Below are 25,302 nucleotides of genomic sequence, written 5' to 3'. Positions count from 1 at the left end.
CTGAAATGCAGTTCAGCCAGTGAGATGGAGGTTATCTGAACTAAGCCATGTGATATGACGTTCATGATAACATTTTCCTTGCATAAGTACGTAGAAATGGTGTTGTATCCTTTCTCCCATTTTTCTTTTAATCCGCAGTTTTCATTTTAACTAATACACCTGACTGCACTTTCAAATATTTTCGCAAAACATCCGAGCTGACGTATCAGCTAGAAATATCTCCAGTTCCATTGGGATTGCACTGGTAAGTTAACATATACTGGTAAGGAAAGGAGACTAGTAGCAGAAAGACTGCGTGGCATCATCTTGTGGCTATCTTAGGCTTTCCTGTATATAGGGTTAACTTCTTGAGATTCGTGAGGGTAAAATGAAGGTTTTACCTTCTTTTAAATTTTAAAAATCAAACATTTATTTGGGGATTTATCTAATTCCAAATAATCCTAAATTTTCAAATAACAGGTAGCTTTTCTAAGCATTGTGAAGTTTTTCTAGGATTTCGGGTTAGCGTGCCCTCTAAATCCCTCATTGTCCTTTGGGAACTGGGATATTAGTCAAAAGTTAAATCGTACAGTCCAAATAAAGATGTCCAGTGCCATCAGAATAACACCCGGCGTTCAATCTAATTGCTTTTTGGTTTGTAGTGTAACCTAATGATTGGCAATCGAAAGGAATAAAATACTGCCAGTTGGGCAGTATTGAGGTTGGGTTGGTTTTTTTTTTTAATCAGCGGATTTTTCTATATAAAAAGCAAGGTTTCAAGGTGGTTTTTTTTGATCGGTAGATTTTCTGTATAGAAAAGTGTTAGTGAAACATCCACTGCTATCTATTCACATACGTACAGAAATGGTCTCTTGCTGTAAGTAAATGTAATTGTCTCCGACAGTAAAAGGTACCACTTGGACTTGATTATGCAGCTGGTCACATTTTATTGAGACACTGACATATTCCCTGTGGTCTGGGAAGAAAAGAAGATTATATCATTGTGAAGTTTTGCTGGGTCAGTGCTCTGTCTGAATGCAGGGTTATATGCAAACACTTTCAAGGTGGGGGATTGTCTTTTTACTGTCCTCCTTCAGCTGCAGCATGCATTGCCCTCGGCATTGTAACCTGTTGGAAAATGCAGGGCACAGTTGTTTGGAGCTTGGGACCTGGTTCTTTTCTTGCATTAGGAGAAAATAGTAGTAAATCCCTTTGTAAACGATTAGACCTATAAACTTTGAAGAAAATTACATTCCCTGTGCTGTATTTAAAACAGAGGCTAAGATATCCTTGTATATCCAAAATAAAAGTTCAGGTTAAGTGACACAGAGCACTATTGTATCTTCAGGCATATTACAAGGTTATTTAAAATACTTTCGATGGAATTGTGCAAAGATCTAGATTGTGATGTTACACACATACGCACAATTCTGTATACCATAGAGGAAAACCTGCCTCTTGTGACTGAAACTTGGCAACCGTGGAAGTTAACAAGAAAAATAGTTGTGGTGGTCTTAGGGATTTTGAAAGAAAATGGCATCATTTTGAGAGATCCTCTTGCAAACAAGAGATTGTTTAATGAAAAAAAAAAAAACCAAACCCCACGGTTCTTCTGTAGATATCTCCATTCTGTATACATTTTGAAAGAACTTTTTTTACAGACAGTTCGTCTGCTGAAAACAGTTTATTAAAAACAAGAAATGTATGAAGGAGTAGATCAGTCCTGTTTATTGTAAGTATTTAAAGACTTGAGCGCTCAGTGTTAAGAAGCAGCAAGATTTGCTTGCTTTCCTAAAAGAAGAGCCTTTTACCTAAACCCTATTGTAACCAAAAGAACGATGAGTCCTGGCAATGTCGTCTTTTTGCGCTGAAGTATACAATGTAAAAGGTATCTCTTCTTTCTTCTCCATCTGGAATTAACAGTCTTTGGGATTTTGAAAAATAGCCCAGTTGAGAGTCTGGAGCTGTCGTTCTCCATATGAAGGTTTCTGTGGTTCATTAACTATGCTGAAAATGAATAGTGATTACCATTGGGGTTTTTTTATGTGTTTCCAGAATGACGGGGGAGAAATGCTAAATTACATTCTCACCTGTCTCTACACTGGATAATTAAGCAAGGTGTATGTCACAGAAAAGCGAGTGCTTTTAAAAAAAAAAAGATTAAGGATGATTTTAAATAAAGTGTAAGGTGCTTTGATAACTGAAACCCACGAGTGTGAATCAGGCAATTTGGTTTCTGTTCCTAGCTCTGTCATTACCTACCTGTCTGCCCTTGAGTTATTTGCTTATCCTAAACATTTTCAAAAACTTCCACAGTTTTGTGGTTTTCATTTCTTGGGCATCTGGTTTAATATCAAAGTCAACTGCCTTTCAGATTTTGCCTGCATGATTGTAAGTGATCAAAAAGCAGTAATTTAACAAGTTATTGCATGACAGCAGAACTTGAGCTGATTACACATGCTTATAGTCTATTGCAAATTAAACATGTTTAAACAACCTTCGCTTTGGCCAATGCATTTTACTGTACTTTTGTGCTCTGTTGATAAGCCAATTAATTCATAAAGTTCTGTGGTAATGTTGATCTTTTACCATCCGTTTTCCATACTGCAAATAAAAATTGTTTTAAGAAGGTCTTTATTTTTGAAAGTCTGATGTATTCAAAACAGTTTCTATCAAATTTACAACCCAGATAACATATTTTGCATATGTTCGAAGTCTTTTTGGCTGACTTGCAAAGGATCTGAGTTAACTAAGCCCTTCAGTTCTTTGCCCAGCAATTTCTGGACTCAAATGCTAGTGTACATATGCAACATTTTTTGGACCTTAGATGAGGGATTTTTATGACTGGCACTTGCAGATGCTGCTGATTCATGAAATACTGAGAGTATTCACTATGTTGCTTTAGAAGACCATACACAGAAGAGTGAAATAAGAACCTTCCTTGTGCTGGGATGCAATTTCTACCGACAGTTCCTTCTGAAATTGTGACTTATATCAGGAATTACTGAAAATCAGAGGAAAAGAATTTAGAACAGAGATAGACTCACATAATTTCTACATGGTGAACATGTACTGAACTTCTTTTTTTGAACGTAATGTATTTGTAGGTGGGTTGCTTGTTGACAGATATTTACCTTTCAAAACATGGATGCCTTGGATTCATTGAGGTGATTTCTACAAATGTTAGCTGATGATTTATTGGAGGATCTGGACGCATACTCTGTGTTGTGACAGAGTTTAACTCGTTAGATTAACTTGTAAGTGGTATGACTGCTTCAGTTGCTGCACTTACATCATTCAGTAAGTTTTCAACAATTTTCCTTCTCCATCAGTAATAAGATGTAATCAGTAGTTTTCCATTAATAGACCATTAAAACGTGATGAGCTCTTGAACTTTGGCTGAACTGTAGAGCATACTGTTACATTAATACTATTTTAAAGTACTATTATGTTGTTTCTGATTCTAGAATAGGCAAGGCGTCGGGTTGCACCATGCGTGTTTGTTTCCACAACAAAAGATTGCATAACTGGAAGAATTGTTGTTTACTAAACAAATAGATCTTAAAGAGCCCTTTTTCAGTTTAGAATGGCATGTTATTGCTGAAAAGTAAGGTGAATACTCTCTAAGAAGTCGCAGCTATTCAGAGCTATAGATTTCTTTCAAAACTCTTCTAAGCTTAAAAATACTCTTCTAGAGTAGTTGAGGGATTTTCTGTGTGCTTGCCCTGTTTTTACCCTCTTCTAGGCAATCATTTCATAGACCCTTGGTGGAACTCATATCAGCATTCTGATGTTCTGAAGCATTTGGAAGATTTGGATGCTGGCTAGATGCCAGCATAACTGACATCCAAATCTCTTAGAAAGCTTTAGAAAGCTCACCTATGGCCAATTTGTGACTTTGCAATGTTTAGTGTAGAGGAACAATGAGTTGCTTGTTTTCCAATAAACTGTGGAATCACAGAGTGAGAGAATCAGTAATTTTTCAATGCCTTCCACCATCTGCCTTGAATGCAAGTTTGGCTTCTATCCTGGTGTTGGCATGTGAGATTTGAACTATCCCCATTAGTTTTATTTAAAAAATATAAAAGGCGTTTGACTGTCTGATGCGGTGGGTAGTAGGAATATGCTTGGTAGCCCTGTAGTGGGGGGGGGGGGGGGGGGGGGGAGAAAAAAAAAGTACAAAATAGTTAAGCTTGGAAGCCAGCATGGGCTGAGATCTGAGGGTGTTCTTCAATCCCATGACAAAGAACTTCTCAGGAAAATGAGAGGTTTGGCCTGAAGCTGTTGTGCATGCAATTATACTATGAAAGGAGAGGGTACATATGGTCAGGTACCCCTGTGAAAGTCTAATACCCGGGTGGGCCTAAACATAGTACAAAAATGCTATGAAGTTTTGTTTAAAAGTACTTTTGTGCCTGCTCATGGTATAATTTTCTAAATAGATGACTCGAGGCTCTTTTTATCGAAAATACCCAAAAGCCATAGAGCACATAATGTTTAAAATAAAAAAAAAAAAAAAGTTCAAAATTATTTTTCTGCTAGAGAACTGTGCAACCACATCTAGAGCCAGTGTTCTGTTACCTGATGTTACGTATTTTTTATGGTTTCATGAATTACATTTATTCTGTGTCTGTGAAAAGTAAAAGCTGTCATAAATCATACTCCTATATGCTTTATGTTAATAGCACAATATCTATATTGTAGGCGCTATGTAGCATTCGTAGAGATACGCAGGTGCAGATCTGTAAATGCTACCTTTGATAGCAAAAGCGATATGTTGTTACCCAAGAATGAACGGGGCTTTAGCTTTCCCGTCATTAGGACAGACCATGCGTTCATCACTGTGTTCTGATGAGCCATGTCTAAACTTTTCGATCAGGCAGAACTGGATGACAGCGTTGGGCTGGCAAAAAGCCCTGCCTCCCATGAGAGGTCCACCTCCAATGGAGAGGCTGCTGCGGGTGATGAGAATGGCTGGCCAAACCCAGGCAAACAGAAGCAGCAGCATCATGTCACATAGCGGCTGACCCATACCTAGTGTCCAAATGTTATGTTTAACCAGAGCTTTCCATTGCTTTCATGCTGTAGGCCAGTGTTATTTTGTTTGTTTATGATTTAGGAAGCGTATCTGAATAGACTTACCTGTTAGTTTTGGTCATTACTACGGTCGTCCAGTGACAAGAATGAACACAGTACCAGGCTTCTTGTGAGCCATGACTGCCACAAAATTAATTAGTATCAGGGCTAAAAATAAGCCCAGAACATCCGGAATGTATTAGAGAGTGATGGCAGATGTGACAAAGGACGTGTCACAGATCTGCTCTCTGGAGCAGTTGCTGGAGGCCTTGCAATGTAACCTGAAGAGCCTCAAGTGCCTCTGGATCCTGTCCTGCACTAAACTGCCTGTAGTCAACTGTTCGCAGCATGAGGATGTTTCTCTTAAATATTCCAACCTCCTGATAAATATTTATTCTCTCTTGGACTTCGGGGATTTTTATGTATTTTGGAATCAGCAGATTTGTGACAGTGAATTCAGACCATGGGAGATCCGAGCGGGCAGGTTGGAGACCAGCCAGTTGAGCACCCTAACGAACAGGAACATGTAATGAAAATTTAAGCAGATGTGGCTTGGGCAGGTGGTATTTCCTGAACACATTTAGTTTCCTGTGTGTACAAACTATATGTGATGGATACAAATAAATACTCTGTCTGCAACTGCAAAAAATACTTGCGCATATGCTGAGCAGTTGGTCTGTGCAAGTGCTGTGCACTCACCCGGCACTGCTGAAACTGCCACATCTCAGCTCTTAATGGACTGAAATGAGTTCTGAAATCCTGAACATATGTAAACATTTTTAAAACTCAGCCTGGACAAAGTTTGTGGGCAGGAAAAAAGGCATATGCATGGAAGTCTATAAATATAATAACCCCATATGACGCGTTTCTTGCATTCTTTTTTGATTTATCTGCTACCAGCTACTGTTGGAAACAGTGTATTAGGCAAGATAACACTTTGATCTGATGTAACTTTACAGAAAATGTTGTCTGGTGAATTCATTGTGACTCCCAAAATTTGAAAACAACTACTCAGCTGAAAAATCAGCCCATAAAAATTCCAAAATTGTATTTGTTCTTAGTTCTTACCTATAATTCCAATAATTGCTTTATCAGCAATTTCAGTGAACTGTAAGAAAACAAAGAGTAAAAATTTACAGTCAAAATTGGGGAATAAGGAAATGAGGTAAACTTGTAACTGCAGAACTGGAATTCAGATTTTTGTTTTTTAAAGGCCATGAAGTGTAGGCAATTTCCCTCTCTCATTGCAGTACAGACATTTAAAGAAAAAAGGCCCCCAACGCCCACACTTGAAGTTCTTCATATTTGAGGGAAAATTTTGTCCCTGTAGATTTTTAAGATCAAATCTGTAGAATCCTACTGCAGATTTAGATTTGTTTGAAAGGGGTTTGTAGCAGTTCAACAGGATTGTCTGACAAGGAATTGTGTCATACAGTTGAATTATTCCATCTTTTGATTGTTAGTCACCTATTGTAATTTTTCGGTCTTTTGAGTGGTGTTCCACAGTGTCCCAGTGTATCACCAGCAATGAGCAGCTGGCTTATTTGCAATACCTTGTTCTCTTCTTTAGCAAGCTGTGTCAAAAAAAAGTGCTGTTATAGCAGATGACTTTCCATTAAGCTGCTGCAGCTCCATGTTCCCTACGGTTACCAATTTGAAAATGAAATTTCTGTATTTTGTGCGTGTGTGCGCGTGTGTTCATTTATCTTTTATAATCGTCTGTTAAAGACTGGTCTTTTAAAGCTACAGAAGCTGCAGAAAGCCTGGCTTTATTACAGATGTATCTTTGTCTTATTTCAAATTATTTTCCTAGCTTTAGAACTTTGAATCTTCAACAGTTATGGTCTGCTGCTCTTCGCTGGCCAGGGCATTCAGCTGATCAGGCAGTAAAATACGACTTAGACTTCTCGTTTACACAGGAAATCTAAGAAACTGTCTTCATAAACATTTTCTTGATCTTGTCATCGTATCAAAGTGGGAAAACTTTACCTTATTCAAGTGAAGTAGTAGGGAATGCTTTCTGAGTTTAAAGTGCAATTTCATCTGTTTTTCAGTTCAGGAGCCAAGTGTATTTGAGATGGAGCAGAATGCTCATCAAACAAGGTTGTCCTGTTCAGATGTACGTTAGTTCAATATCTGATCTATATTAGAAAGTAAAGGCAAGTAACTTGTGGAAATCTCTTTGAGAGCATCTGATAAAGGCACAGGATTATTCAGACTGTTATTGTTGTATTTATTAACATTGATTCTAACTTGAGACCAAATCTTAAGTCTGTGGTGGCTCCACTTCAATAAATAATGCAGATTTAAAGCAACTGAGATGTACCCGTTAACTTTGTCGTTATTCCCATTGACTGAACCTGAACGAGTAGCTGAATAAAGTGTCTTTGTAATGTAAGGGAATCAAAAATTTGGCAGACATTATTAAAGGCAGTATTATAAATCAAAATTGGCAATCGCATTGCTATTGATTCCTACTGAGTATGCAGCTGGCTGCAAAAGTGAGAAACACAGTCATCCCGAGGGCCTGTTTCTTTCCACTGCTTGAATCTTACTACTATGAACCTGAGTGCCCTGGAAGTTTTAGGCAGCAAGTTAATTGACAATTTGTAGATAAGGACTATGAAGTGCACGTGAAGCATCGGGATTTTTCTAGGACGAACTGCCAAACTTTACCCTTTTCTGAATTTGGTCGGGTTTAGGAAATACTATTTTTACATGTTATACTTGTTATCCAACTAGTATGTAATAAAAATGAGTTAAATTACCTCTGACTTTAAATCCATGCAGTCAGCGGAATTATATCAAAGACAAGTGCAAGTCTGTGATTGTAAGAAATCTGAAAGGAAAAAAAAAATATCTTGCTGATGATGTAAGATTTATCACAGTAGTCTAATATGTGCTGATTTATTGTCATATAACGTGTGCTCATAATTTGCAATTTGATTTTAACATGCTATAAAGACATTATGGAATAAATAGCGAGTGTGCTCATTTCTTTAACTTAATCAGATATGTTGTCACAAAAGTTTCAAAGACATGCTTATTTAATTATGAAGTGGAAAGTAACTTTGCTTCTATTACTAAGGGAGCGATTTGCTTATTGTATCTTCTTCTTGTAATGCTCAATTCCTTTTATTGAAACTGAATATTTCTTGTTGCCATAACCTTACTGGCCCAAGATAAGTTTTTTCAATTATTTATTCTATTAATGTTTCCATCACCTGAGGGAAATGCAGATATTCTGTTAATGATTGTGTTAATCAAACAACTTTCTGTATTTCTGCAGTGCCCAAGTTTATGTCATTACATTAGCGGGCACAGGAGATGAAATTGGAAACTTGTAATATACTACAGATTGGATTAACTCATCTCTTTTGTGTAGACTGCTTGAAGACTTATTTTAGATAATTTAAAAAGATTAAATCTGCAAGACAGTTATTCCTCCTGACAGGATCTCTCAAGTCTTCAACGTAAGTCCAGTGTTCTTGTAAAGATTTTGAACTTTGTATGCGAATAACCTTGCTGTTGCAATGCAGCCTGGGATACAACGTATTTCTTTAAACAGAGAATTTTTGTATAGTTTTAAAATCCTTTGGATGTTGGAATAATTATTTCATCCATATAGTATGATGATGGGCATTAGACATTTGAATGTAGCGTACCGGTTTTTGAGCCATTTCTAGGCTATAATGGGTGTTATAACTTCACTTTTTGCCTTTTTAAGGTTTTGATGTTATCTAGGCAATAAATGTTCTTTTTTTAAAGGTCTGTTGAACCACAACATAGTTTCGTTGGGGTGGAAAAGGGAGCCTTTGTACTTGCTTTCTGTCATAAGGTTTCCTTGGCGGAGTTCTCCCTGGCGTTAGTGCAGACCCCGATGGCAGCAGTGCCGGTACCTTCAGCCGGGGGCATCCCGCCTGCAGCGTCGCAGCTGCGTTCTGGATAGCATGGGGGTGCCTGTAAAGCACTTGGTGGGATTCTCGAATACCTATCGTTTGCAATAATGGTTTTAAAAAGGCTATGCATTATTCAGCCGTTGCTTTTGATGTATGCAAGACAGCCAGGGTGTTTTTTAAGGTTCTATTAAGGACCCTAAAGCATCTAAATATAATTGGCCTTTTTGTGAAGAGAGCGTTGTGAACAAGAGTTTCAGGCAGTGTCAGTATCTCTGTGCTTCGAAATCAATACCTCTGTGATCCTTTGTCTTGTTTCTCAGTCCTGAGAGCTTCACAGATGAAAAAGAAAAAAGAAAAAAAAAACAACAAAAAAAACCCCAAAACCAAAACAACAAAAAAAAAAACCAACCCAAAAAATCCAAACCCAAAAGAAAATCCTCACAAAATTCAGCAAATATTCCATGAACTTTTTGTACTGCATTTGGATAGTGCTTTCTATTTGAATAATGGTGCTTTTTTATTTCTGCCCTGCTTTGCTTACATTAAGCGCTTGCCTGCATAAGTAGGGAAAGCCTTTAGTTGTCCCTTCAGCATGTTTCTCCTCAAAAGTTATCTTTAGAATACTTTCTAAACCTCGTATTATTTGGCATTTGCTGGGGTGGAGGGTCGATCGTTCAGTGCCATCACCATTTTCATCCTATGGCCATCTGGTAGCAGGTGTTAAACAGTGGTACAAGCCCAGCGATACAAGCCCAGACCAACCCATCTGAAGTCTCAGTTGGCCCATCTAGTAGATACTGCCAAAATAATTTCCAGGCTCCTGTTGTATGCTTGCCAAGCTGGCTCAGGTAGTCCTTCAGCACAGGTAGGAAATTGAGGAAAACTTTCTGACAGCTAGCACAATATTTGGTGGAACGGTTCCATTCTGTTTGGTAAATTTGCTTTCCTTGATGAATTTAAGCCAAACATATAATTACAACTAATTTTCAGCATTATGCCCTCCCTGAAGTCCCAGAAATGTTACTTCAGATTGTGTTCTTCATATTTGATGGTTGGTTAAATTGATGCTATATCAGAAACTTGATCAGCACCAGAGAGATGAATTTTTGAAACAATTACTGTGATAATTTCTGTAGGATTCTTCATTCTTTGTTTAAATTGGATATGTTTCCTTTGATTTTTTTTTTCTTATTTGTATTTCTCAAAAGCGGTTGCTTTTGTGTCATAATTGGTAAGAAGTTATTTGCAAAAATTTTTTTGCATTTTTGATGACACATTATGAATAAAATTATGGACTGATGCATACTAAGGTACAAGTGTCTTGGTGGGAAATAAACTAAACCTGTGTTTACTTGTGTATTTTTTTCCAGAGATTTGTTACAGTTCCCTAGAGAGGATGATGTAGACATTGCAATGAAAATTCTGGTTCAGTGGAGTTCCCAAGGCCTTGAAGATGTCCGGCTGGTAAATTACTCCGTTTTGCTTGACCTACCAGGCTCTTCTTCAAACACAGTAACTCTGAAAAACAGCGGTGAATGCTTTTATCCTAGTGGACAACAATGCAACAGAGAGACCAAAATGCTTCATAGTCAAGACCTCCTGTACTCGTATGCAGCTTACTCTGCCAAAGGAACTCTTGAGGTAAGATGACCATTTGGCTCTGTCATTTGTGGCGAAATAGAGTTCGAAAGCATCCGCTTTTGTTGAACTTGGCTGGCAAAGTACACATGGTGAAATGCCCAGCCTTAAAATAAACATACTTAGGTAAAATATGATGTGGCCAATCTCAGTGCTTCATATGAGTTTGGTTTTTTTGGTTTTTTGTTGGTTTTTTTTTTTTAAGTACCTGAGTTTATGAATTGGTATCTTTTGCTTGGGTGTAAAAATCTGAAAGCTGTGTCTAGAGCTATGTTTTATTCTTGTTGATGCGTAAGTGCTGCTGGTTTGAGGGATGCCCGTAGGAAGGCTAAGATGAGGTTTTCTGCAGTGAGACCGGCGGGAGTGCCGGGCTAATCCCTGGAGCTCGTGAATTATGGTTGTGGATCTTGCATACTATCTTCTACGGCAACTCAGTTGACACATCTGCTCTGTTTCTTCTTGAAAATCCCAATTTGTAGTTTTATCTCACTGTAGCTTTTGTTAGGAAGTTTTGTCAGTAAAAAGATCCTGCCTATTGGGATTTGTTACTTGCCAAGTGAAATAAGATCTTGGATTATCTTGGTTTATCCTCTTTACTGTCTTAATTGGCTGCCTTCCTATATTTCCTTTCTAAATATATTGGGGGTGCACAAAGGGGTCATCATTTCTGTTTACTCTTCTAGCTTAGATTTCCTATTTCTGAAATATAAAAATTGCAGTTTCACTGCTAACTGCATTACTGTTGTCTTTCTCCTTTGTAAAATATTGTACCTTTTTCCAGTGATGCAGGGTAGGGGGTTGGTTTTTTTTTTTCTTGTTTCTTTGTTGTTTAAAAGACATTTGTTTTCATGACTTAGAACACTAATAGACTATATAGGAACAGATTGTGAATGGCTTTGAGTTTGGAGGATATCTCTTCCAAAACACCTTTATACTTTCTGAATATCTTAATATTCATAGCACATCAGTTACTGAATTTCTAACAGTAAAATGCAACTGTTGTGTATTTTCCTTTTGTTTGTGACAGCGTTTGCCCATAACGTTTCTTGATAACATGTAATGTGCTGTGGAAATCTTGTAATGAGTCAAAGTGGGGAAAGTTGCATGCTGTTAACTAACCCATTTTAGGGACTATTAATATAATTTTGAATTTTGGACTGTAGGAAATACGAGGGATGGTAGAGAGTCAGATCCTTAAGTTTCTCATCCTCAAGTCCACAAGCCTCAGCTTCTCTTTCTTAAAAGCAAGGAAGCTTTGTAGTCCAAGGGATTTCTTCCAGAGAGGAGAAGGAATGGAGTTCTTGTTCTCCTTTGGGAGAGACGCTTCTCTCCACCTCCTGTTTTTTATGTACCTTACGTGCCTACTTTCTATATTGAGTCTCATGGTTATTATCTCCATACAGCCTCTGTTCTGGGGCTCTATCAAGCCAACAACTTCAAGCTGAAGTTTGTTGTTAAGAAGTGAAATGAAGTAGGCAAGGGTAGGTCCTAACCTGCATGATGTATGCTTTAACTTATCCACGGGCAAGTAAAAAGTACTAATGAATGCGTTTGGCTTCTCACATTTATCACTTAGAAACTCAATATGTAATATTATTTTCTCATTGTAACTTAATAAGAGTAACTGTAATGAGATAAAAGTACAGTTGTGGCCTTTGAGATTTTACTTCATGAAAATCAATGTGTTGCTAGCAAAATCATCAGATTAAAGGAAATCCAATGTTCTGGGAAAAATCATTGATGTTATTACCAGCAACCCATGTACCACTTCCAGTTATATTTCAGGGCAGTTTTTTTCTACGAGTTCTGCAGAAATGAGAACTACACACACAAAGAAAATGACTCTGTGTACAGTTTTACAGTCAGTTCTTTGAGATACCTAGCACCCTCACAAAACTTCAGATGTTTCCTTTTATTTTTCAAAAAGTCCACCCAAAGTGTCCTTAGATCTAGAGTTTTGCCTAAAAGGGAGATTTCCCTATTTGTTTAGGCTACAGATAAGTTGGTAGTGATCTAACCTTCCTGACTTTCAATCCTACACAGTGATCTCTACTATTTAAACTAATGGAAGTAGAAAAACTCTAGATGAGACATAGCAGGTGGTGGCTGTTGCTGGGTTCAGCCATCAGAGGGTGACTTGATTGCTTGCGGTGGAACTACAAGTCGCATATTTTGAATATCTTGCAGTGGGTTGTGATTGCAAAATCATGAGGGTTTTCCGGTGAAAAGGTATTTTTGTAACAGCTACTCATAATCTGAATAATTTTCTTTCAAATGTGACACATCCTTAGTAGAAAATTTCTATTGTGTGTCACATAATCGAGTTGAATTGCTAATATTGCTTTGATGCTGCTGCTTCATTGTATCTCATTTGTATATTTGGTTTGCTAGAAGTTCAAGCAAATAAAACCATTAAGTTGTTGCAGTCTGGCTACCAGCGGAGCTACAGCTCTGCTTTCATGTTGACAACGTTATTTGTAGAATAGCAAGACTCATTTTCTTTGACCACCTGTCATGTCCATTCATCATATGGCCATTGTATATGAGCCATCCAATTTGTGCTTTCTGGTAAGAGTCTAAACAGCATTTGTGAGTAAAAATGTGAGCATTTGTGATCTGAAATCTACTTCAAAAACCTACTTAGTGCCATTGTGATGGATGGTGCACTTTACTACTTCTCTGTATTTCATCGGGCCCTGAAAAGGTGACACTGTTTACCCATCACGGTGACAGGCAGGGCAGCCTACAGTTCTGGAGAGGGCTGTCTAGTCGGTTTTGAAATAGATATTGCAGCAGTTATGTAAATAATATATCGTAGACTAGGTCAGTCTAAGGTAAAAATGACATACGTGAAATATATTTTTATTAAAACTTAAATATCATCCACCTTTTATAGAGTTTAAACCTTTTGTCTGCTTGATGAAAACAGGAAAGCTGCTCTGGCCAAAAGAGTACATATATAAAGGGAAATTACATTGCATCAAATCTATGCGTTAAAGCAAAATGCATTGTCAAAGAGTATCTAGCTGGTCTCCGAGCGAGTGTAGTGTGGTGAATCCAAATGTGCTGCTCCCTGCCTTCACGGTGCACTGTGATCTGAGAGCTGTGGCCGCGTGTGCTGTCACCGGTGGAGGGGTGAGCTGGGGAACCATCGGTGGGAGCTGAGGAGAGGTGTGCGTGAACCTCCCGAAATCCAGCATCCTCCTTTCGGTACCACATCGGTAAGTAGTGCCAGCGTAGGCGCGTGTTGTAGCTCATCTGTTAACACACACGGCAGTGACCCCCGAGTGCAGTGAAGTGTAAGTAAGGACGTGTCTTGGCTGGAAGCACAGCAGAAGGCTGGCTGGTACTCTGGTCATCTGGGCAATTGGTTTAAAGCAGGCCCACTGAGTACAGCAAACTTCAGGAAGAAACAAGTGTTCGGTTTTGGTGTCGCAGTGTTCGTCTGCTCTGCCCCCTGTTCCTTTAGCGACGAGAAAATCTTAGCAGATGTTGTTCGGACAACATTCAAGGGCAGAGTAATTAAAGCAAAATGAAGATTGTATTTGCTTTGTATTCCCTGATTTTCTGAAATTATGTTTGTGTGACCTGAAGTTTCCGTCACCTTCCTTTCACCTTAAATTTATTTACTCTTTGCTTTATGGAAGCGTTAAGGAACTTTGGGCAGTCCTAACTCTGCCTTAATACTTTAAACAGAGATACTTAGTGTCCTCTCATTATACGGCATTGTCTCATGCTACACTACACTCCTCTGCCTCTTCAGGAATAACTGGCTGCTGAATGCACCAAATTCCTGTGCTGGTCCTCTGTCCTTTCTTTTTTTTCATCATGGACGCTCTTGGCAAGTACTGTCATGTTCTTGAAATGGGAATGCATATGCAGGCGGGGGTTTGGTGGTTTCATGGACAGAAGTGAGTTGTGCCCATCTTCAGCACAGTGGTCCCAACACCCCACTATGTCTCCTTTATACTTTGACCCCTCCTCTGTCCCTCTTTCCTGACTGCTTGGACTCCTCTGCTGCGTCACCTCACTTCCCTGCCATCGTCCACATTCCCTGACTGGTTCTACCCATTTCTCTGTTCGAAGTGTGTACCGATTTTTAGGCATTTATACTCCCAACTCGGCCAGTGATATCTTTGATTAGTTTTGGAGGGGCTGCAGGGAGCAGACAAGTGAGAATGCCGACTGTTTGCCTCTATCTACAATATGCAGAAGAGATTCTCTACATCTGTTGATAGCATATCTGCCTGCTCCGGTTCATTTGTTTTGGTGACATTTTCTCAGCTAAATGAGAACCCACCGCAGAGATTAATGCAACCTGAAGCAATACGAGAAGTACAAACCCATCTGTTAAGCTCACTCAGTGATCTTCCCACCATTTTTCAATCTTGGCAAGATGGGAATAAGGGAAGCAGGACTCGGATTGCTGTCAGATCCTCTTTCACGAGGAAGGGGGGCTTGCTCACTTCTGATCAGATACCTCATTTTCTTAGGGCCGTGCTGAGATGTCTCCTCTCCCCATCCATCCCCTTCTTTCCCGGGACCTTCACTCTGCAGGAGGATGGGAGTCTTCCTCTCCTCTACCGCCTGTTCCTCTAAGCTTTGCCCCTCATTGCATGTTCCCCCCTTGCATGCCCTACAGTCCCCTCCCCTCTCTGCTAGGTCTTTGCAGTACTGCAGCGCTGTTTCCTTGCACTACTCGCAGCTCGCTCTATTTCCAGCTCTGCACCAAAAGGTTACGAGTTCCTCTGGAGGGACAATGCGTCAGGAAGTCCTTGACCCAACAGCTTGCTTTCATTTGATTCGGTTTCATTGTGCTGGAAATGTGATTAGTACATCCTTATTATCTTTTATCTTCCCTCTAGCTAATCAGTGGTAATTTCCTTAACAATATTTCTGAATTAAGATTGGTGTCAGCGGGTTGGTTTTAGAAAATTTTAAAATCTTCCCAGGTTATTTTTATCCCCAGGCAAAATTTCCAAATGAGCCTTCTGCAGCATACTCGCCCGCACATCTTGAATTCCAAAGGCAGAGAGTGCATATAATTTAGATTAAATAATCACAGCATCTCACCCTAAGTCTTTCAGTCATTTTTGATGGCACATCGGTGCAAAATATCAAGCTAGAGGGAATCTTGATACATGTGTGCATTTAATTCTTTTAGGCACGCCAATTTAGTTCATTATTATCTTTATTAACATTTTCTAAAATTTCTTCTCTGAAGAGACCCGTACTAGCTAAAATGAATCCCTAGCAACTGAAATTGGTTTGCAGATGGTTAGGGCTATAGGTTGAATAACACATACACACAAATGAGAAGAATCATGTGGGTTTTGTAACATGTAGACGTTTCAGAAGAGCTTTATTTATCTTTTATTTATAGAAGAGTTTCTCAGAAACCTCTTCCACGAATAATCATAATTTAGACCACTGCTCTGCGTACCAAGCAGGCACAGCAAATTTTCAAGACAATCTCACTAGGAATATGGATTTTAGAATAGACTTGACCTTTAAACAGAAAGCAGCATTCAACATTAACTACAGCATAGCTGGCACTCCGTTATAATTACATATAGAAAGCTGTGAAATGCTATGTGAAGGTTATATAATTTAAAATTGCAGTCAAGGACTACAAAAACGATCATTGAAGAGATGTCCTGCAGAACATCCTGTCAGTTTTCTGGCGTATATCACATAACCATTCATAAATAAAATTGTACAGTTCCCTAAAAATAATAGTAGTTCATCATGCACAAAAGCCCAGCTAATATTGCTGCAAGAGTTTTGTATCGTTGAAGGGTAGAGTTTCAAAGATGGAAATGGCTACTGCTGCCACACCTTTGCTGTTTTATAATTCTGAGTCAATACTGTACTAATGTTTTACTAATAAAATATTACTAATGACATTTTAGTAATAATGTCATTAATAGTAAATGGGAGTTTTTAAATGGAAGAAAGTGAGAGGTGAGGCATCTTGATATCTACAGATATAACAGATCACTGAGCACTTCCATGCCATTGCACATAATCAGCTAAAGGCATTTTTCAGTAAGGCCTCTGTACAATATTTGAGAGGGAGCAATATTGAACTGTAAACATTATTTATATTCCAATTGCATGCTAAAAACTAAAGGGTGCAAACACTGAGGACTTGGGAAACGGATTTGGTGCTTTATTCAGGTTTTAGTGCAAGTAAAATTTCTACTGAAATCAATGGGAATTACATAATTTTTAACCAGAGTTGAATTTTGTCTGTTAGTAGTCCCTGTGAGAGAATACAAGTGGAAGTAACTTCTGCAAGTGCATGGATCTGAGAAATATTTTATAGTATGATTTAGACCTGGTAAGTTGCAATCACCTATGCGGTTCAGTAGATGTCTGGGTCGATACCTCCCCAGTTAGTCTTCTTTCATGCCCACTTTTTGTTAAGGGTGTTTGGTGCAAACCTGAATACAAAGGTACTCCAAGACAAGTGGAAATCTTTCTGCCAAATCACAGGGCATCACCTTTTGCTTAGGTAGTGCTATTTTAATGGCTGCCTGTAATTTCTTTTACATCTTCTTAGTAAATATGAACCTGCCAACAACATACCTGTGTTAAGTTTAAGTTTGCAAAGGCAATATTCTCCTCAGAGGAGGAATTCCAAGTAAAAAGCTGCTTCTGCTGTGAGGTGTTTGGTTTGAGTTTTAGGGATCTTTTTCTTTTAAATTACACCAGTATTTCGAAGGTCTAAAACTCCTTGAAGGGATCTTGCTTATGCTAAAAACAAAAGCAAAACTTTCCTCCAACAGAGAGACAATAAAGCAAATATTATCAGCTTTTAAAAAATTGCTAGGATGAGAAAAACGACATAAGAAGCAACTACAGCTGATATAATGAGAACAATAACAAAACAGTTTTGTATTTATATAATACTCAATTCTTGTCCCTAAAGCTACTTCTGTAACTTCATTGTTTAAAAAAAAGTGTAGTTTCATGCGTAAACAATAAAGAACTGGATGCTGCTCAGCTTTGTGGTAGTTATGAGTGACTGTAAAATACAATATTGATTAAACTATTGCTTGTTCTCATTTTTTTAGTTTGTTTTTGAGGAAGAGAAGCAAGTCCTAAAACCTTTTAAGGAACATTAGCAATACAAAACCATCTGTAGTTGGAGGCAGATTACATCTTACTATGCCTTATACGTCCTGTACCTGGGAGCATGGTCATAAGATTTTGACACTGGTAGTCCCAGGCATCAGTCAGTCATCCATAAGAATATGGGTTAGAGTCACTGTAATAAAAAAAAAAAAAAAAGCAAAAACACTTTTCTGACATACTGCACTTGATTATTTTTGAAAATAGAGAAAAAGTCTAAATAATGGTGGTGTCTCTTGTGACTTAGAGCTGGCAGCTGAAAAGAATCAGGAGCGACTGTTTTAATCTCCAATGCAGTGTGGTAAATCTTATCGCTTGAAGCCTTAGCAATGTATTTTATCTTAGGAGTTATCTGTATCTACCAGGATAACTTTTACAGTCAATATTGGACAACATTTTGTCAAAACCTTAATAATTGATTCTTTTTCTATATATAATAATAATATCAGCTCACTGAATGCTTTTCTACAGGACTCTTTTTTTCTCATTGGTAAAGTCTTTTTAATATTTTCAAATGAAAGTAGCATTGAGAATCCAGAACAAGTCTGACGATTTCCTATCTGTGTTAGGATGTGGTAATATGAAGTTCAAATATAATCTAAGATGACCACTTTGAAAGAGTGGAAATAAGTTCTTAAAAAAACCCAAACATATATGACAGGTTTTTAATCTAAACTAGTTGAGGATAAAGCTGCCATTGTATGAATAATTTGGTGAGGATAGATTTTTAGTGGCTTGTCTGACTTTTGTTGAAGAATTTTGCTATAAAAGAGCAAAGGCTGTACCTCTCTAGAGACTGCTTTGAGGAATGCTAGAAAGCTGGATACAGAGCCTTAATAGTAAGAAAGACCAAAAAGTGGAGAAGGCCTGTCTCAGAGAAAACCCTTTGAAGCAAATGTCTTGAAAGCCTTTCAGGGCAGGATGAAAAAACATGCAGCTGTGATACAGCTGGTTGAAAGAATAGTTAAGAACTGAATTCTCGAAAATGTAAAAAAGAATAATAAACAAAAAAGACCCGGTTATGAACCATAAACAAGTCGAAGTTTGGTATCCAAGTGCAGTTGGTAGAAGTGCATTGGGTGTGTATGTGAACTGTCACAATGCCAGAGCCTGTTCACTGGCTGGGCTAAAATGTCCTGAGAAAAAAAAACTTTCATTCAGAATTTCACTTTTAAGCTGGTTGGAAATACAGCACTTCTGACTGTGCCCACCAGTTACAATCCCAGGAGAGAAGTATCCGCTTATAAATAATAAAAACATCAGTGCAAGCTACACAAAGCTGAAAATACATTGGTCTTGCCTTTTTCTAGAATTAGGCGTTCCCAGTTTTTTGTGTCTGATATGCAGTCTCTTCCACTAAACAGAAATAAATCTCATGTCTGACACCTCACGTAATGAATATTATTTACTGTGTTTATCTCATTCATTAAAAGGGCCTTAATGTGAATTAATTGCGAGATATATCAGTTCTGTTCTTATAATTATTTCTCATGTTCCTGTGCTCTGCAGTTCAAAGAGAAGGTGACTAATCAATCACCAGCTTGTGGCTAGCCCAAGAGTAGGTGTGTGTGAGAAAGAAGATGCTTTAAGGAATTCATCTTCCTTCCACTGAATTATGTTACCATATAGAGTTAGTCTTGTCTCCTGTAAGATTCACTGCTTCATGCTGATGTCTTCGAGGGGCAGACAGAGGTGAATAAGGATAGAAGAGGTCTGGCAATGGCTTCAACTACTGGAGAGCAAAGCTGCTTAAATATGCAAGACAGCTTCTGCTGCGTTGTCATCCAGGAGAGATGTTCCTCCTACTGCAGGTCAACGCTTGCCAGCACAGTCTTTACTTGGGGAACATTTAGAGGATGAAGTAGTACGAAAAGCTGGACATATATCGCTAGCAAAAGAATTACTGTCGTTCTTCTAACCAAAATTTGTATTCTGAAAAATTTTTTCACATCTTTGTCCATGTTATCCTTTTACCTATAAAATTCCTACATCTTCAAGCTAGAAGAAAATATTACAATCATGTAGTGTCACAAACGAAAAATCTAGAATTAGAAATTATATCAGTATGGACAGTGTTAGGCTCAGGATCTGATGGGTCAGGCTGATTCTTTCCGTTCAGATCTTACCCTGTTGATCTTATTGCTGTTATTTTATTGACTGTAGAGTTGCTTTGCCTGAAATAAACTTTGGTAATTTTTCCATTTCCTCTGCAGACAATGAAGATAAATTGTTCACAATGGGTAGTGTTTGCAAAGTGGGTACCAAAAATTTAAAGACAAATGAAGAAATACGGAGGGAACTTCTTCAGTAGATGATACAACTAGTTGAATATTTTAAAGGATGACGGTTTTGTGTTCTTTGTCTGAATTATTTTTTTTCCTGAAATTCAGGAAAGGGACCACTTGATGTTGGAAGATGGAGCATTAAAGAAATTTGTGGTTGAATCAGTATTTCTCAGAGTGCGTACTGAGCTCCCTGTTTCTAGTTTTGGTGATGTTACAGAGATCTCCGAACCCAATTACCACCCTCTTCCCAATTCTTCCTTGTGGTTAGGGAAGCCGTTGCCTGTGAGAGGAAATCTACCCATAATATCTCTGACGACAACTGGTTTGGGAAAGCTACCGCACCTTGTAGTTGTGGTAGGACGTTCACACATCGAGTCCTGATCTGAAGTCCATTAAAGCCAGTGGGGTTATTCCCATCGACCTCCGCCTATACATCTGTGTAATAACTTAAACCAACTGAATTCACATCAGATAGGAAAGATGCAATATTCTTTTTCACAACTGCATGTTTGCTTCTCCAGGTTTGATAAAATGCTGCTTTACCACTCAGATTGTGTTTACAGCACTACGTGGTTGGGCATCTCTCTGATTATGTTCAAGTGCGTGATGTTTGGCCAAGCAAGGGCTATAAGTGTGAAAGAGCATTTATTATACTGTGTAAAATAGAGTTCTCACTGACATTTCTGAAAGTTCAAGTGTTCTCTTGATGCAGTGGATGACCTCCTCTTGTACATACCCGTGATTATCTGCATCTTTGAAGTAGATGTCTATTTTATCTTTCTGTATCTATATACTTGCAGTAACAACAACTTACGGTTTATGTGTTTGCATAGCAAACGTGCATAGAAATACAGCCAGCCTGTGTATTTCAGTACACTATGCATGCACTAGTATGAGAGTTGATTGGGAAACAGGCTTCTCATCCTATGGAAATTGCAGTGTTTCAAAATGCGTTCAGAATTGCGGCAAAAATTGGAAACCTGAAAATTGTAAGGCTATTTTCTAGATATCTCTGTTTTAACACAGCCAGACTAACTCTAAAACTGAAACAATTGAACAAAATTGAAATGCTACTCTCTGGGAAATTAAGATATCAAATGTATTATAGTTATAAAATGAAATATTTAAATTTTACTTCGATTCAAAAGCACTTCCATGTAACGTTTCACTGCAGCTGACACACATTCTGCCTTTGATAGGCATTCACAGAACATTGTTCTTATGACCTGTCATTTCAGCTAGGAGATTACGGTCCTTCTCTGGACGTGTAGGTGCAAACTCATCTTTCACTGTTTTTCACGTTGAGCCTATGTACAGGTGGAGGGGACTGTGCCCAGGGCCATTTGGTAGCCTCTCCTGCCCAGTTGAGACGGATCCTTCCCTACAATAGCTGGCAGTTTCTGCTGCAGCCTGCAGAACCTATTTGTATATAAAGCGCTTCTAGGCACCTTCTGTAAGGCGCAGGCATCTTCTCTAAAGACTCAATGGTTGTAGCTACTATAGGAGGGAATGCCTGGTTTTTATTTGATCTATGATAAAAAGGCCATTGAAGGAGGTCAGTCTGCAGCCTCTGGATGTTTTGCTTTCATTCTTTGTATTGGAGAGCAGCCAATAAAACCTCTGCCTCGCTGCGGTCCGGCCTTGAGAATTTGTTGAGTTGTGACATAATGGGACTGGGTTCTGACATAAAGCCGTTTTACTGAAAATTTTGAAGCCGGGTTTAAATCACACCGTTATAATTTGCTATGTACATACGTAGCTTATGATTTATTTTTTAAGATGTCGCATCACAGCTGAACTATTCTGTTTCGTTTAGTTTATCCTTAGTCTGTGTAATTTGTAAATGTATATTTGCATGAATAATTACCTCTGAATAAGCTAAACCAAGTAGGCTGGCAAATACAGATTACTGTTTTTTCTTAGGAAAGTATGATCAATGTGACTATCCTTAGGGACTAATGCTACTAAATATCTTTGCAGTTAACTCTTATAAAGAGGGGGATATAAATAATATTAGACATGTATAAGAAAGAATCAAAATTTAAAATTTTGTCACTAGCGAACTGACAAATAATCAGTACTGCTTAATGAAAGTTTGAAATAATAACATTTCTGAAAGGGTTTTAGGTGCCAAATTATATTGTGTCCTTCAATGTTTTATAACTGAAGCAACATTCTTAGAGATTTTAAAATAAATAAATATCAATTTAATATGGCTGAAAATAAGAATGTTATATTTCAGAATAGTTGAAAAGCTAGATTTGCATTTAAATCTAATTTGAAAGATGAAAAAAATGGATTTGCTGTTTGGATATCCGCTGGACATCGTGAATTAAGAAGTTATGTTCAAGTATTAGTTTTGCCTTTTGCTAAAGGGAAACTCAAAGAATGTGTTTTGGGACAGAGGGCGGGGGAATTATGAATGAATTAAAAGAAGGAAAAATAACGTTCAAAATAGATATGGAGGGAGGACTCTACAGGATGAGCAATATCAACAGAGAACTGAGCTGTGTCAGCTGAGATTTATCTGGGGCTCTGTAACCATAAAACACAGAAGAGGTTCTTTTCTGTAGGCTATAAAAAGGCTTCGGTCTTAATTCAGCCTCCCTGGGAGTTGGAAAAAAACCCTGCTATAAGCTGTAAAAAGCAAGCAAACAAGTTAAACCTCAGTGTCTTTTTAAAAATGGTACTGGAACAGCAAAAGCAACCTGTAGGAGAAGCTTCAGTAGAGCCCTGCCTGGAACGGAGCTGTGTGAGCAGGACAGATAGGATGAGGGGGAAGAGAGAGCGTGTAAAATGTGTCTGTGACTGAATTTGGCCAGCAAGGCCAAATTCTGTCAACTGAGGTTAAGGCACATCTTTTTTTTTCTTCCTGTTTTGGTACAAATTACTGTTTTAGCTGCCATTGTAATTCAGTGTGCAATTTTATGTAATGAAAACTAGACACAAAGGATCCTTTCTGACTGTAAGCTGACACTGTGAGTCATACTGAATTACTCTGGAATTTTATTGTATGAGTAGGAATATTGAAGTAAAAAAAGAAAACCTCTGTAGATTAAGGTGCTAATAACCACGAAGAAAAAATGTCATGAATCTGTTTGAAGAGGAGTGCTTGCAGGTAAAAACCACTAGTTATTTAATGACCAGCTAGTTATTTAATGACGCACACACGTATCTTGCTATGTGGAGCAATATTGAAGTACTGTGATTTGAAGCTGCCCAGACATTGTTGGTCAGGTGCAGGTCTCTGGGTATTGTAACGGAGTAAATTCAGCTTCAGTTAATCCAGTTATGTAATGATTTGCTTTTTTGGGCTCAGACAGCGTGTTCAAATTCAAATTGCACAAATCATCTCTTTTTGGCTTGCCTCACTCAGTTGCTTGGAAATACATTAGGTTAGTATTTTTCAAGGCATAAGATTATTTTTCGCGTTCCAGTTGTCTAATAAGACATAAAAAGAAGCTCAAGGATAGGGAATCCTGTGCTACTAGAAATAGAGTCTGGGTAAGTAGTGTCCAAATTCGACCAAGAAGGTAGGGGAATTTACTTTTGAATGTATAGTTTAGTCATTCGCAGGATATCGCAGAGGCATTTCTGTGTAATTACCCTAAATTTATCTACAAGATTTCCCAGACAGTTTGGGAATGGCCAAGTGTCACAGGACACACAAAACGGTGCAAGTAATATTTGCTACCGAAGACGGCATGCTTGGATTTTGAGGCCTCGTACCAATTTTTCATAAAGTAAATAGAGAGCGGGAAGCTCACCAGGGCATTTCAAAGATAGCGTTATTTTGAAATTATTGTAAACACTGGAGAATGGTGTTTGCATGAAGACTGACTTCTAAAGAAAGGAATTTTTGTTTTGTAGCAAAAGCAGCTCTGTAAGAAATTACTCTTTCCTGTGACACCCCCCACCCAGAGAACTCTCCTCTTAAAAATCTGTCATCTGCCTCAGATTCTTTCCTGATTTGTTTCTGTCTTGTGTCGTACTTGTCTTTATTTTACTAAATGTTGAATTATACCCTTGGTCGTGCTTTCTCAGATGTTTTCCTCTTCTGATAATGCTGAGCCTAGCAAAATAAAACAGAAAATAAAACTTGGTGCACCTGCACTAGGCTTCAGTGAGTCCTAACCATGAAGGAACAGGCTGACTGATCCTGCTCATACCCAGTGTGATTACTGTCAAAGAAATCAATAGTTAGGCACATTAATTTCTTAGTTCAACCTTCAGCACTTCAGTTGAACTAGAGACAGTCACCAGATACGTGCCAACATGGAAGGTCCCTCTTTTTGCCTGGAACCAAGTGAAGGACAAAGTTTGAAAGGTAACTTTGAATATTATCATTTCTGTAGAAATACAGTAAGTATATAAAAACGGCTGTGGCTGTTTATTTTCTCTGGCATGCTCAATACGACAATGAAGGAGGCTTGGGTGGTAGCAACCACAGGGAGACAGCTGTGGTTCCCTGATTATTGGAGGGATGCTTTTGGCTGAAATGGGAGCAGCAGCTCCTGTCTGAAAGTGTAGCAGAGTTTACACCAACAAATGATTTGGCATATTTGGGGACAGCTCCGTTATCTCCCTTTTTCTTTCTTCCTTTTCTCTAATTTTAGAGAAGAGCTAGTTTTATGTTTGCAGCTTTCTTCACGTTTGTTCATGTCCAAGCTGGCTGTAGATCAAAGCTGAGTTTACTTTTATGCTCTGCTGAATGGTGCCTTCAGCCTCAGTTTCAGAGCTGTGCGAATAAATTATAGTGAAGTGTTTAATTAAAGTTAGCCTCATGTCCTGATTGCAGACTGCCGTGTTCTCAGATACAATTTGCAAATATATTTTGGAGTTTTTACTTAAGGCAGGATGACTAGTTGAAGGTTATTTACTTGTGATTGATCATGCATTGGATGTTTCTGTTACCTTTATTTTGTGAACAACCTGAAAATAGTAGCTGAATGTTGAAGGACAAATAAAGGGCATGGACTTGAACGGCAGAAGGAGATGTAGTAAGCCTTGAACGGCCACAGAACTGAGGGGTTGATGCTTCTAGAATTACATATGTGCTTTTTGGAGAAATTGTCTTAATCCTGAGGAATAAGCAATCCTAAATATATTATATACATGGCATTTAATATTTAGTTTTCGTTGATACTTGGAGTTTCTTTAGGTCATCCATTTCTGACACTCTTTTGGTGGGGGGGGTCAGAACTGGCAGGAATATGAGCTTGACTTTGCTACTGAATATCAGTCATTTTCACAGCTGTGGCTTCTATGGTCCTGACCTCCCAAATAGA

General features: G+C 38.3%; 1 protein-coding gene across 2 annotated transcripts in view; it reads left to right on the top strand.

The window, feature by feature from the left end:
• NAALADL2 (N-acetylated alpha-linked acidic dipeptidase like 2) overlaps positions 1-25,302 on the top strand; it is a 505,644-nt gene that overhangs the window by 247,869 nt on the left and 232,473 nt on the right. For both annotated transcript variants that reach the window (XM_069792699.1, XM_069792700.1), the window contains exon 5: positions 10,325-10,595. In XM_069792699.1, coding sequence (XP_069648800.1) covers positions 10,325-10,595 — 271 coding nt within the window. The remainder of the gene's footprint in view (positions 1-10,324; positions 10,596-25,302) is intronic.

The sequence above is a fragment of the Haliaeetus albicilla genome, chromosome 9 (assembly GCF_947461875.1).
Source record: "Haliaeetus albicilla chromosome 9, bHalAlb1.1, whole genome shotgun sequence".
Taxonomy (NCBI): Eukaryota; Metazoa; Chordata; class Aves; order Accipitriformes; family Accipitridae; genus Haliaeetus; species Haliaeetus albicilla.
The sequence above is the reverse complement of the archived record's forward strand: the minus strand, read 5'-3'. Positions and strand labels throughout refer to the sequence as shown.